The sequence below is a fragment of the Lactuca sativa genome, chromosome 5 (genome assembly GCF_002870075.4).
Source record: "Lactuca sativa cultivar Salinas chromosome 5, Lsat_Salinas_v11, whole genome shotgun sequence".
NCBI classification, from domain to species: domain Eukaryota; kingdom Viridiplantae; phylum Streptophyta; class Magnoliopsida; order Asterales; family Asteraceae; genus Lactuca; species Lactuca sativa.
Genome location: NC_056627.2, coordinates 340,011,397 through 340,026,872, shown reverse-complemented (window position 1 = coordinate 340,026,872; position 15,476 = coordinate 340,011,397). Strand labels below are relative to the sequence as shown.

General features: G+C 28.8%; 1 protein-coding gene and 1 long non-coding RNA gene across 2 annotated transcripts; one reads left to right on the top strand and one right to left on the bottom strand.

The window, feature by feature from the left end:
- Positions 1-1,782: 1,782 nt before the first annotated feature.
- On the bottom strand, positions 1,783-7,071 carry LOC111897056 (uncharacterized). Its single transcript, XM_023893029.3, has 8 exons — positions 6,903-7,071; positions 3,891-4,489; positions 3,675-3,816; positions 3,441-3,584; positions 2,970-3,362; positions 2,599-2,865; positions 2,340-2,519; positions 1,783-2,245 (listed from the first exon to the last, which is right to left on the bottom strand). Exons 1-8 carry the CDS (start codon positions 6,933-6,935, stop codon positions 1,832-1,834), a joined length of 2,172 nt encoding a protein of 723 aa, XP_023748797.1. The 5' UTR covers positions 6,936-7,071; the 3' UTR covers positions 1,783-1,831.
- Positions 7,072-7,116: 45 nt separating this feature from the next.
- On the top strand, positions 7,117-9,239 carry LOC111897057 (uncharacterized). The gene is made up of 2 exons (XR_002852079.3): positions 7,117-7,357; positions 8,005-9,239. It is a non-coding gene; the product is annotated as an uncharacterized LOC111897057 (long non-coding RNA).
- The last annotated feature ends 6,237 nt before the right edge of the window (positions 9,240-15,476 follow it).

Below are 15,476 nucleotides of genomic sequence, written 5' to 3'. Positions count from 1 at the left end.
AGCCAGAAAATTGGACTCCTAAGCAAGGTGCAGAAAGGTGGTTTCCTACATGCACTTTGCAACCTTTCCCGACATAAGTAAAAATCAAGAACACTATATGCATTGCATGACTTCCAAAACAACGTTTCGACTTCCGTATCATTATGTCCGACAGAATCACGTATTTTTTCGAGTTATATCTTTAGGACAATATCCATGATACGAATCTAGGTAGACACTCTGAACAACAAAGTCTATTTTATCACATAGGTTGCTTATGAAACCAACCTCTGTATCCTCACCTAAACACTCTTTTAACTTCATCATGAACCATTTCCATGATTCTTCACACTCTAAGGTTCCCAAACCAATTGCTAAGAGCAGTGGTTCATGGTTTCCATCCAAAGCCACTGCGAAGTACATTGTTGTCAGATAGTTGCCAAGAAGGGGTAAATAACCCACATATATTAACGGTATCATGCACCTAAGGAATGTACGAATATGCATAAAAAAACAAACATATATTAGTGATAAGTAAATAGTAAATGAGAAACATTACCAAGAAATTTTAATTAACTCAATCAAACAAATAAGTTATACCACACAACCTAAAGCCACAAAACAGAATTGAAAGCGGTTGTTATCCGTTTTCTTGATGGCTGTGAAGGTATAAGGATTTGTTCTTTGAAGATTATGCAAAAATATTGGTAGTTGAGAAAAGTTTCTTTCGGTGTAAGTACTCATTTTCACAAGCAATGCAAGTGTTTTACAATCATCACACAAATCCAATTATAATTATATACAACTTGGTGTTTCTCTACAGTTCATACTTCATAGTTCAAAATTTTAAATTCATAGTCAAACCAGTTCATTTCATAGTCAAACATCACTGACCGACAAGACAAGACAAGACAATGTACTTGTCTGCGGTTCATAGTTCAACTTTTTGAATTCATAGTCAAACCAATTCATTTCATAGTCAAACATCGCTGATCGACAAGACAAGACAATGTACTTGTCTGCAGTTCATAGTTCAACTTTTTTAATTCATAGTCAAACCAGTTCATTTCATAGTCAAACAAACTTGTCTGTAATAAAATTTCTTCTATAGATAGGTGTATAGTCATATTTGTTAGAATAAATAAGGCAAATGGCATATTGTAATTGCGGAGGTGAACGTATCATTAGGATATCAGGTACAACTAAAAACCTAGGAAGATTATTTTACGCTTGCCCATATATGGTATCATCTTCTTAACTTCGTTCATATTTACACCCTCACGTTTATAGTGCAACAATTGTTATTGTCAATGTTTAAATTTACAGGGACCAAAATGCGGCTTTATCAGTTGGGTTGATGAAGAGAATGACCAATCATCTATGTTAATAGCTAAAGTAGCTAACTCTAATAAGCATTTTCAATCAGAAAATAAGAAGTTAAAGATAGCCTTGGTTTGTAGTTAGGTGTTGTTTCTGGCAATTATTGTTTACAAGTTGTAAGTTTTTTAAATTGTTGTATTTGTTGTTATGTACGAATCAGTGTACTTGTAATGTTAAAACAAATAGTGATGTCGTTCGTAGTTGTAATGTTGTAATGTACGAATCAGTGTATTTGTTGCTATGTACGAACCAATGTACTTGTACGAATCAGTGTACTCGTAATGTTAAACGAATCAGTGTACTTGTAATGTTGTAACTATTGAAGTTATTAGTAGCTCGTTAAGTTGTTGTAATTGTTGTTAGTAACATTAAAACTAATAATAGACTAACGGTGTACTCATTCGTAGTTGTAACATTCATCGCTTAATAATCAAATCCAACATTCAATTACATATACAAATATATAATCCAACTACATAGGACCAAGACTCGACCCCCAGTAAATTTTTGCCATCCGTTGGCGAAACTCTAAAGCTGCGTTCCTTGGGTCAATAAGTTCACGTATTGGTTGGCCTGAAACTAATTGTTCCATAAACATACAAACAAAAACACCACCGTCTCCCAACATACTACTTTTTTTGGGAACATTTGTTTCGAGAATGAATTGCATATTCAATGGAATCCTGCGAATGTTCCTTCGGGCCCAATAGTTAATCTTGTCTAAATACCCGGCCACCCGAGCTTCAAATTTGGTAAAGGTTCCATCAGACTTGAATTTTTCATATGCCTCTCTACCTAAACTGTCATAAAGATGGATTTCCATTGACGACAATCGAAGTTCCCCAAACAACCAGTGATTAGGGAATGAATGAATCGGCATTAGGACCTGTAGAAGGTGTAAGAAAAATATATATTTATGTTTACATATTACAATACGAAAACATAACGACAATAATATGAAAAATTAAAATTTGGTTTACCGTATCGACATCCCACCAAGCAACCATGTGCTCGGGGTATCTAGAAATACCAGACATAAACGCCCTCCAATCGTACACTTCCTCCAGAACATGACAAACAAAAAAATTTGGAGGCATTATTGTATGCCGATCGCTATCGAAACGTCTCTCATTCAGTAGTCTATACCAAATGGTGATATGCTGCACAAAAATATGATCCTTTTGTTATTAAGTAAAAAACAACTAAGATATAAAATAATAAAATTAAAAGATATTTTACCGATGCGTCCAACCATCCGTCATGTGCATGCCCAAACAAGGCACTCCAAAAATCTCTATCTAACACCAAATTTAAAAAACGGTGTTGCACCTCATAAGAATGAAAAAAATAATTTTGGATCACAATCTCACCGCCTTCTACATAAGGTTGAAGGCGCAACACAGAGAAGTCATGAACAACTGTAAATTTTGGAGGAGGAACGGGGCTACTTAATTTGGTATCCACCTTCTTTTGTGGTCTTCTTTTTTGCTTTGGTGCCGTGTGCAACTAAAACAAAATTTAATTGCTTGTTTAAATCTTTATATTTCAGATAATTAACATAAAAATAAAATTCTATTACTACGATATAAGCTCTTAAATTCAAAAAATACCTCGGTGTAAGGAGTGCAAATATGTTTTGATGGATTACGAGTCCTCGGTTCAACGGGAGTATTTTGTTTGCCATCGATAACATAGTCATCGTAATAATTTACATTTTCCGTGCATTTTGTTTGCTCTCGGTTCATAAACACATGTTGCTCCAGTGCATGTAACCGTTTCAAGACCTCGTCTAACTTGGGCTTCCCACTACGTCCACTTCTACCGTAAGAGCGACCACTAGACAACATACTAGACGAAGATTCGTCTTGTCTCCTAAAATTGTCTCGTACTGGGGATGGAACTGATTTTCGTTCACCGTATACGTACTCTTGCCATGACATATAATAAGAACTTGTCATCTCTTCATCGGTCGGTAACATTTTTTTCCTTACTGGTTGTCTCTCCTAAAAAAACAAACATGTTAATAATGCATATATAAGTATAATAATGATTTTTTTTAATTTATAATAATTTTAATATACCTTTGTCATTAAAAACATCTTGTTTACATCAACCCATTTCAATTTTTTATTGTCACTCCATCGTTTCATCCGAGGCATCTCTCTATTTTTTCTCGATGCATATCCACCAGCACGAACAGCGGGAAGCATCTCATATATCCAAATCTATAATTTTGACAATTATAGTAATAAAAATTATAATTAAAATAACTAATATAACAGTAAAACTATTTAAATAAAAAGCATATTTTATACCTTAATTGGCACCGTAAATCCTGAGACGGAGTATTTAAGGGTTTGACGATGCTCCGACAGTGAAAAATAATTATTAATCTTGTTCCAAGTATCCTCAAGGTCCTCATAAGTAAAATCCCACAAATAGCTACCCCAAGGAAACCTATAAAAAAGAATATTAATTATAATAAACATTAACGTTAATAATATGAAATTTTCTAGGTAAACAAAAATTACCTGTTCCACACATCCAAATCCTCAGCCAAAATAAACCAATCTTGAGGCACTCGATCGTCTACTTCCTTTCCTAAAAATCCCTCACACAAAATATATATCAAACACAACCTAACTGCATCAGCATCACCAACTTGTAGGAACGGACGATTAAAAATAAAACTTTTTATGTCACTGATTTTCACTGAGTTATTTGTATGGTCCGGAAATAGACGTTCACGCAATAAACATCTTTTTTTATTAATAAGGTTTTTTTCTGAGACTTTCTTGCCGATCATTTTAGGATACTCCCCAAAATTAAACCCAGTTATCAAACAAAACTCTTCCGGGCCATATACCATTTTCGTATCCCCGACTCTAAAATATAACCGTTTTACTCCATCTGGGGATACAATAGCGTCCGGACGTATCTGATAAAGAAACATCTTGTGAAACAACAATCCGCCCTCTTGTAAACGATCAACGTCCAACAAGTATCCAAATATCGTTGCTCTAAAAAGATCACGTCTCACACCTTCTAAAACCTGAAATACCTCCCAAATATTACACCCTGATCCTTTTAAATGAACGATAGCTTTAACATTCACATTATTCAGATCATGCTGCAAAAAAACAAAAACATATTGTAAAAGTTAAATGAAATAAATAATCCAACTATAAAATCATACATACTTATAAAGCTAACTTTTTTTTCTTGAATCTCATGCATTTGAAACCCCCTTTTTTAACTTCCTCAAACCACATTCATTTGAAACCCCGTTTTTTAACTAATGCAACTCAAAAGTTTTTTTTTAATTATGATTTAACACTCAAAAGTTTCATAACTTATATTATGTTTAATTAGCATTTAGTGAAAAGTTTACTATAAAAATATCAATCTTTTGTATCTTTTGTGTTATATAAAATCTTAGATGTAAGAAGGATGTCATAACATCAATGTTTTGCTTGGAATATCTTTCAACCATAACAAATGAAACTTTTCTATTCTTTCTTTATATTCAGTTTCTCATTTAATCATTATATGTGATTTGTATATATTATTCAATCTTGAATGTGACTCTCCATACATAAATGTTTTACTTGGAATATCTTTCTGATTCTTCTTTTTCAAGAAATTTGATTGCAGGTTAGTGAATAATTGTCATCAAGTTTTTATGGTTGAAAGGTGTTAAATGAAGAAATAAGATTAAGAAAACGGATATAGGTTTTTTTTGTTTGAGCAAAGTTGATGAATATTAGTTTTTTCTTTTGATTTAAGTGTATGTTTATGTGACATCTTTATTTATATATTCAACCACCCAATGCTCTTATTTATTTGATTGTAGTTTTTCCATTCTGATTATGTTTATTTTCTATTATTTTTTTGTTAGGTTATTCTACACAACATATTTAAAACACAATATTTAAAAGATAACATAACTTTTTAACATTTGATATGTAATTATGTTATAAATTTATAATTATATATTTTTATGTTTAATAATTGAAGGGATTAAAATGATGCATCAAAACCAATTATTTAGACGAATATAATAATAATAATAATAATAATAATAATAAATATACATTTCCAAGTACCGCATTCATTTGAAACTCACACTACAACTAAAGAGTTTTCTAATTCATGTATATTTATTAGTTACAACTCAAGAGTTTTTAACTTATGATTATTAATTAGTAATCATTAATAATTTTTTATTTTTCATTCTTTTATAAGGTTGTAAAATTTTGCTCATTAAAAACATTAATGTATTTGAAGAGATTTGTGATTTAAATATGAAGAGTTAATCTGAATGTTATAATAGATGTTTTAGTGTTTTTATGTTATTAAAAGTTATAATGTTTATTTTTCATATTTTTTATTATTCATTGTATGTGTATATATATATATATATATATATATATATATATATATATATATATATATATATATATATATTAATACAAATGTTATAATAGATGTTTTTCTATTTTTATGTTTTTAAAAGTTGCAGTTCATATTTTTGTTCATACGTTTTGTTACCCGTTATATTATCATTAATTTGATATATAATTTACACAATTTTAAACATTTATAAAATTATCAAATAGTTGTATATATCACAATGACTTAAAAATTAAACTATAATGTTTAATAAACTAATATGTTAACTATATGTTTGCTTTACTACTAACATTTTGTTTCAAAGTAAAAATATTAAATAATAATTTGGTAAAAGTTATTATTTTAACTATATAATTCTATTCTCGCGCAACGCGCGGAAATTCGCCTAGTTATAAACATAAAGAATGCACAAAACGACATTCAATTAAAAATTTTAATATCTAACTTAAAAACAGTAATCACAAAAAAAACACCAAAAGTGATTGTACCTTTACGATTGTAGTTATGATATTTATCAACGATAATAACAAAAACAACACCAAAAATGTTATATATATTATATATATTGTATTTTTATTAAATAAATATGACTTTTTTAGTGAAAGGGATGTAAAAAGTATATTTATTTTGAGTTTTTAATATAAAATATATGTTTTTTCAAATAAATTTCATTTATATATAAAAAAAATCTTTAAAAATATTTTTTCTATAGGTTTTCTATTTATTATTGTCTAATTTTTTAGTTTTTACAGTCACTCTATCAATATACATTTTTGTAGGGATTTTTTTTCCGCTACTTATGCTTATATTTCAATTTTAAACTTATATTAAAAACTATATTTTCTATAAACATATGAATCAAAACTATACGCACACAATCTACAATAAAAAATAAAACAACAAATCATTCAAATACAATTAATCATAGATAGTTTTATTTTATTTTATTTTTTTTATACTAACTTAACAAAACATATAAAAAAAACCTTTACCAACACCGTATATACAAAATTATAACAATAAAACATTCAAATATAATTAATCACAGGCAAGAATTTTTTTTACACTAACTTATCAAAGCATAAAGTAAATAAATGTTAAATATAACATAAAAAGAGTTAGAATCATACCATATTTTCGGGATTATTGAAGATATCTTCCATTTTTTTTTTGAAGAAATCAGAGCAAAAACGTAAAAATTTGGCTAGAGAAAGAGTTTATGTAAGTTGAGTGGTGAAAATGAAGAAGAAAAACGATTTTATACAAAAAAAATTAAGGGAAATCGCAGATGAAACCCAAAATCCATCTGCGAAGTTATAAGTGCTTAAAGCATATCTGTGCTTTAAGCGTTTGTACCTTCGGAACGATAATTTCGCAGATGGACCATTCGAAAGGATTGGGTCGGTGCCGGCGCATAATATATTTCAATCGTCCCGCTCTCAACAGACCCACAGCGCCGGTCGCCGGAATCCGGCTCAGAGTGAACTCTGTAACTCCGCTCCGCGGAGAACTAAACACCCCCTGTCCCAATCCTTAGCAGGAGACCCACTGCCATGTCTTTAATCCAATAATCATCAAGATCGTTGTAAGTTTAAAATTGATGTAGGGATGAGAAAAATCGAAGGTTAATTGCTGTTTTCTTAGTTCTCTCTCTCTTCTCAATAGGGTTTCTTGTATTACCCTGTCTTCGTCTCCATTATTTTGATGGCAATTTTTCTGTAAAAGTTGATTTTCTGGGTTTAAGTAACTACATTAGTTTCATTGCGTCTTATAAGGGAAGGAAACCAGAGTCTATTTCTATAGCTTTGTTGATCTTTTCGTTGGGGTTTTCTTCTTTTTTCTTTTCATTGGGGGTTTCGCTGTAACATCCAATATGGTTGGTGTGTCTGCTGTGTTTAGATGTTTTTGTTGATCGATTTGCCAATGTTTTTGTGTGTTTGGATGGTTTTGAGAATGTATTTCAGATTCCGTCTGCAGTTTTATGAATAAGCAATTTTATCAGATCACAGTTTTCTGTGAGTGGGTATGTGATAGTGGAAGACTCCATCACCTAATGTTTATTGTGTTTTGTTGTTTCTTTTCCATTGATTTGGTCCATTATGAGTATAACTCAAAAGCTTGCACAATTGAAGTAGTGATCAATATACACAGTTATTGAAAGTACTTATTTATCATGTTTATATTATTGATATCATCTCATGTGAATTTGCTTCTGATCTCATAATAATGTAGGAGGAGTTTATGGCACTGAAACCTCAAGCAAAAATGATCCTAGCAATAAGAGTCTGTTTTCTTTCTCTGGTTTTTCATTCTTTACAGGAGTACTTTGATTTGCACCTCATTTTGGTTCAACATATTTCATTGATAAATTTAATTGGCAATAAAGAAGAAGATGAAGAATAGTGGTAGGTCAACCTCTAACAATGGCAGAAACTATAGTAAATTCTGTGCCTTTCTCATCTTTTTCTTTTTCTAATATTTTGATTTTTTTTTTAAAGTAAGATTTTCATCAATGGTAACACAGATCCATCTTTCATTTACCCATATGTTTCTTTGTGTAGAATAATACACCAGACTTTATCTTTTTTCTATATTTGGATCTGTGTTTTATGTATGTTAGTTGTAACAAAGTGTCTAACATTCAGGCTTTATGTTTAGGGAATTTTTACATATGAGAGGCAGCTGAAGGACACATCAGCAAAAAAATCTTTACCAACATTCAAATACAAAAATACTTACTTTGATTTAAGAAAAAGTCATTATTACATATTTTTTTAGCATGTGTTAATCATATAACATTAACAACATACAAAGTTGAATGGATGAACTAAAAGCTTTATGATTTTCTTTTTCTTGCTTATGCAGGGTATACAACAGAAAAAGAGTAAGCATTATAGTTATTGGACTTAGTTTTATTATGATAACTCTTTCAACTTTTTTCTGAAAAACAATGAGATGAAGAAACTTTTTTTTGATTGTAAATGCCAGGTCATCATATTAACGAACTATTTCATAATAATGTAGGAGGAGCTTATGGTACTGAAACCACAAACAAAAAAACAAAAGCAAAGATGATCCTAGCAATAATTAGCAGCATACTATGTAGTATGTTGATATTATCAGAAGAGCAAACCACACAAGTGGGAAGTCTGACATAATGTTTTTTTATGCAATGGTATTCATTTTCAATATGTGGTATGTTCCCTATATCATTATCATAAGAACCCTAAGAGTTTGTTTTCTTTCTCTGATTATTCATTCTTTAGAGGATTAGTTTGAGGAAGATGAAGAATAGTGGTAGATCAACCTCTAACAATGACAGAAACTAATGCTTTTTTGTCTCATTTACTATTAAAATTGTATTTTATATAACAGATTCAGAGCGATATTGACTATTAGGCACATGGATTGTTATGATTTTGCAAGCAAATATATAAATTGCGCAGAATATAAAATTTTGATAATTTCTATACATTATGGTTATGCTTTTCCTCCAGCAAAGAAAGACACAACACAACAAAGAAAAGATGGAATTATTAGGAAGTTTAAAAAGAGAAATGCAACTTTGCATTTCCTATTATTATTAATTCCTTGCAGAGATGGCATAATGAAAGGGATTGCTAGGATATGGAACACAACACAAACCTTTTAAGAAGATTTTTTTTTTTTTTTTTTTTTTTTTTAATTATAAAGATTTTTTGGTCAGCATATCCAATGACAATGACATAGAGGTAGAAACTAGTTTCTTATTTCTCATTTTTCACATAGAAACTAGCAATCCATATAATTTTGGTTTATTGTGGTGTGAGTTAAGCAGGAAAAATTCATATAATTTTGGTAATGATTATAGATAAATACAAGCTCTGTTTCAAACTTGATGCTCTTTTTGGAAGATAGATGGCTCCTTCATGTATGATAATATTGACTAATAATTTTAATATAGTATATTTGGATGCTATTGCTATAATATATAGATTTTTCAATGTACAATGCTATAATAGGAAAATAGAATGCTACATTGATTAATGAACAATTATTAATTAATCTTCTTCAGGTAATTAGATAATTCTGGAAACATCTTCATTAGTGTTATGTTTTCAAGAATCAACCTATTAAGAAATTCTACTTTTTATCTTTTTCCTTATACAGAGCACATGATTGAAACTTGTTTGATTTTGATTAACAATTATATCATTATACTCTCATTGTTTTCCTATTAGAAGTACTTTTAATTCTTTTTCTTATTAACATATTGCACTTTGAAAAGCTAAAATTTTTGGTTTTGGTTATCACTACTTCCAATTTAATTCCTATTAAGATATTGTACGTTTAATATTCTTTTTGTACTCTTAAGATGTAACCACAATTTACAATCGCACGATATTTTTTTTTCAAAATCCAACTTATATAAGTACAATCTCTTAATAAAAAATAAAAGCTACTCTAAAAACATAACATATATAAGCATTGTACTTTCATTTTTATTCCTACTAAGACATTGTATTTTTGATATTATTCTTGGATCTTTAAAAGGTAACCAAATATATCATTTTACTTTCAAATTTATCATTAGTTTCCAGAAAACTATTTAACCAAATATACATCTTATACTTTTAAGGTAACCAAATATACATCATATACTTTTAAGTATTTTTTGTTATTAAGACATTGTAGTTTTAGATGCTTATCTAACAAGTTTATAGCATTATATCTGCAATTACAACATTTTACTTTTAAGTATTTTTCATAGTAAAATGTTGTAATTATTTTCTATAATGGCATTGTAGTTTTAAAATCCAACTAATTATAGGATTATACCTAAATGTACAACCATTATTAGCATTATAATTTCAATTTCTATCATATCAAAACATTATATTTTTACCTTTTTCATTATGAAATTTCACTTGGAAAATCTAACCTGTTATGATATTTAATTTTTTTAAACTTGTTTGCTATTGTTATCAATACATCGTTTTGCTTGCATTTCTTTTTTCCTATTATGAAACTATACTTGGAAATTGAACAAGTTTTACATTATACCTTCAAACCTAACATATTAAAACCACCATATTATTCTATTTTTGCGGTTTAAGCATTATATATATATATATATATATATATATATATATATATATATATATATATATATATATATATATATATATATATATATATATATATATATATATATATATATATATATATATATGGGAAAAGTGAATATGTAGCTGTCATGTATGTAATATTAGGTATAGAACTATCAAAATTGACTTCATTTTGATTAAATAAACACAATTTTTGACATTGTTAGTTTCTTCCTATTGCTTTTGAGATCATATTATTTCTGATTTCATAATTTATCCCCAACATTTATGTATTTCGAATGTGTTTTTTATATTAGATATCTTGTAGGTTTCATAAATTTTCTTTGACACCAACCATATGTATACTTGCATGGTTCTTTTTGATGTGTTATTGGAAGAAGTTTATTGTGTTTTTAATGAATAATTTCAATCGTTCACTATAATTTTTATTTTAAATTTGAATATGAAGATTTATAGGTAGTTGATAATGTATTCTTATACATAGTTTGTGTTGCAAAATTAAAAATTTAAAACTCCATAAAAGTATGTACAAAGCCTATCATCTTGTCTAATAGAGAATACAAGAAAGATGGTAGAGAGATTTGGTCGTATTTTGTTAAAACTATGTAGTTTTTAATGGTTCTATACCTAATATTAGGTACATAACAGCCACATATTCTCTAAGCCCTATATATATATATATATATATATATATATATATATATATATATATATATATATATATATATATATATATATATATATATATATATATATATATATATATATATATATATATATATATATATTAAAACCACCATATTTTGCAACAAGTTTCCACCATGATAATGTGACTATTTTTTTTTCACCAAAGCCACTCAAACTAACAACTTTTTTCTAATTTGACCACAATAACAATTTGTTTGTGAAACATATTATTTTTTTGTTAGAAAAAAGTTGTTAAAGGGTTTTTTGTATTTTTTGAATTTTTGTTTCAGTTTTTTTAAACGTGTATATTTGAAAAAATGGCAAAAATATAGTGGCTTTTATATAACTAGCTCTTTTGAAAATCTCATCATCATTTAACAAACATGCATTATACTTTCAAGATCTAACGTATTGAGACATCCCACTTTCAAAATAGCATTATTTCAAACTTAAACCTATTTTGTATTTTTAATTTTAAGATATTGTACTTTTAAAATTAAACTTGTTTTGATTTTGCTATTTGTAGCATTATATATTTTATTTTTTCGATCAAGACAAGGTACTTTAAGGTTTTCTTTTTCCTATTAGTTATAACGCTATACTTTCAATATTTAACCTATTAAGATGTAATTTTAATTTTTTTAATGTTAAAACTTTACATTTTTTCTTATTAAAAATTTAACTTATTAAGATTTTCACAAAAGTCCTTGATTTATTATGTGATGGAAATTTCCAAATATCTAATGAAAATAATCCTTTTCTTTTTCTATATATAGAATATAAAGATCTGGATATTTCTCCAACTCATCTCATTATTCTTTAATAGAACAATATTTCATGAAATTTCGTTTTATTTAGAATTTAGTTCATTTTTAGTTTACGTCCCTCCACTTCAGTTGATATCTTTTTTTCACGAAAGGCAGCCATGAGATAACAACCCCAGTGTTTGACTAAGATTTCGAGTAGTGATCCCGAATTCAAGTTGATTCTATTTTGTCTCTTCCTCAAAAAAAGAAGATCAAACAAAATCATAATAATGATCCTTGCAGATCAAATCATTGTTATAATATACAAAAAAAACCTCCATATATTTACACTTTTTCTAATGGTTAAATTGCAAAAATTGTCCATGTGGTTGTCAAAATTATGTGATATTTGTCCAAAATTGTTTTGTGGTGCAAAAGTGGTCCAATTTTTGATACCTTGCGTATTTTTTGTCCAAAAATGTTAACTTTAATAATTTGCCTATTAAATTCTTTTTAAATTTCTCGTTATTATATTATTTTTTATTATATTATTATATATTAATAAATATTATTTTTTAATATATAATATCTATATATTAAAAAATATTTGTTTATTGTACTATGAGTTTATATTTAGTTAATTATTGTTTAATTTCTTTTTAAGGGTTTATTTCTCTTTGATTGTATTAATTTTTATAAGAGAAATTAAATATCCTCCTACTTTTATTTTTAATTATCTTCCTACCCATTTGAAATGATGACAAGTGTCCAAAAATATAATTAATTTTATTAAACTATGACATATATCATCATTTCATATGAGTACGAATATATGTAGGAATAAAAGGTAGGATGATATTTAATTTCTCTATTTATAAATGAGTATTATTTTAAATATATAATTGAATAAATTTAAAAAGAAAGAGATGCATAAATGGTACATGTTGAGTAAAATTGTCATTTTGAAAAAAGTTAACAACCAAGTTGTTAAAGTCAACATTTTTTGACCAAAAATAAAGAAGGTATCTAAATTTGAACTACTTTTACACCACAAAACATTTTTGAACTAAAATCATATAATTTTGACAACCACAGGAACCATTTTTATAATTTTGTCTTTTCTAATTAATATGTTAACCTATTAAGATGTGATTTTAATTTTTTTTAATGTTAAAACGTTACACTTTTTCCAATTAATTAGATAGTTTGACCAACAACGTTATAAATAGAATCCAGATTCGATATTACCAAAAACAAACATGCTTTATTAACACATAAATATCATTTACATCATATGGTAGAACTCGAAAAACGGTAACAGTTTAACTCGAAAACAGAAGCATTAACAAACAAAAACAATAACATTTGGTCACTGACAAGTACATCTATCCGTTGTCTTTTTCGTTCTCCATTCTCCACGTTTTCTTCATCTAAATTCTTCAAAATTATTTCTTCTAGTCATGAACTTGAGTATTCAATGTAAGTGCTTTCGAGATTGATGTCCCATTTTTTGTGTGGCTCAAATTTATACGAATCGGAAAAACGAGCTAGGAGTCGAATGTTGGAGTGAATAAAAACCAATTTGTCGACTATTTTTCATTTAACCGATTTTTTTCACATTATGAAAATACGTACTCTAATTCCTTTCCGCCGAAGAGCTACTAATAAGTTGTGAAAGTACCTTTTTTACTACTAAGACCAATTTCGAGGTTTCGGCTTCTTAGTTTGACATGAAAGTCACATGGATCGTTGGAATAGACAGGATCTATGTTCCTGAAACGATGTACCCAAACATGGTACGTTTGCAATCCAGTCACCATCGAAAATGTACTCTGGTACAACTACATTCTGATCCCTCTTAACAACCATGGACGCATGTTTTTATCAAATCGGATTATCTAAAGTCGTGATTCGGATCGCCAATTGTATGTTAGGATCGTCGATTGCAGATATGTCCTCGAAATAGGTTGCGTGAAAAAAAAATCTGACTCTTAATGATACACAAGTCTGGTGCGTCGATTGTAGGTATGGTGCTTTAACTTCTACAATCTACACTTTTATGAATGTATTTTACTTTTATAAAAAGAGTATTTGACATGTAATTTATCCCACGTACCACCACTCTCGATACTTTTCTACTATTGTGTGCTATGTTTTTTCTCTACTTCTACTTTTTCATCTTTGAAAATGGAATTTTGGCAAAGCTTTTAGACAACCACAAGATAGTGAAACACAAGCAGCAGAAAACTATGTTGATCTTCATGAGAATGAAGAAGAAACACCATCAAATTATGTTGTAGGAAGCCAAAGAAATTTTGAAAAGACTCTTATTGGTTCAAGTACTATGAATGAATGGGGGTCAAAGGTTTGGCCTTGCAAACATTGCAATGTTGAAATATGAAGATGTCCAAGCTTATACACTAGAATCCACACTTATTTCTTTGGGGATTAACCTTAGAAGAACGTTGAAATACAAAGATGTCCAGCTATGATTAAGGATAAAGAGAAGCTACAATGACTTCGGAGCAATGTAAAAGAAGTCGAGAGCGGACACTTGATGAAGCTTTTGGTATCATTGAGCGTAATAGGGTGAACATTAAAATCATTAGAGGCTTATGTGTTAATGGTATCTTGTTCAATGTCTTGCGGAATCCTCAATTCATTGAAATGTTCAACGCGATCAAAAAGGTATCAGATGGATATAAACCTCAATCTAGTGAAAAAGCAAGGACCATGTTGCTATAAGATACTTGTACACTCGAGGGGTTTCTGTTGTTTCGGACGGGTAGTCTTAACAATCGATATAAAAAAGGTATTTTTGCCATGGAGGCGACATAAATGGATGCAATAGATTGGTGGTCAAACTATGGAGCCGAAACCTCAAATTGGCCATGGTAGCAAAAAAGTTACTTTCACAACCTATTAGTAGCTCTTCTGCGGAAAGGAATTGAAGTACGTATTCTTACAATCATAATAGGAAAAGAAATCAGTTAAATGAAAAAAAAAGAGTCAACAAATTGGTTTTCATTCATTCTAACATTTGACTCTTATCCCATTTCTCTGATTCATATAAAATCAGAGCCACACAAAAAATGAGACATCAATCCTGAAAACACTTGCATTGAAAGCTCAAGTTCACAACTAGAAGAAATGGTTTTAAGAA

Coding starts and splice junctions, on each gene's coding strand:
- LOC111897056 (XM_023893029.3), bottom strand. CDS start 6,935: ATGGAAGATATCTTCAATAATCCCGAAAATATG. Junction 3,363..3,440: donor AGATGTTTTTAATGACAAAG/GTATATTAAAAT, acceptor TTGTTTTTTTAG/GAGAGACAACCAGTAAGGAA. Junction 2,246..2,339: donor CTTGGTGGGATGTCGATACG/GTAAACCAAATT, acceptor CACCTTCTACAG/GTCCTAATGCCGATTCATTC.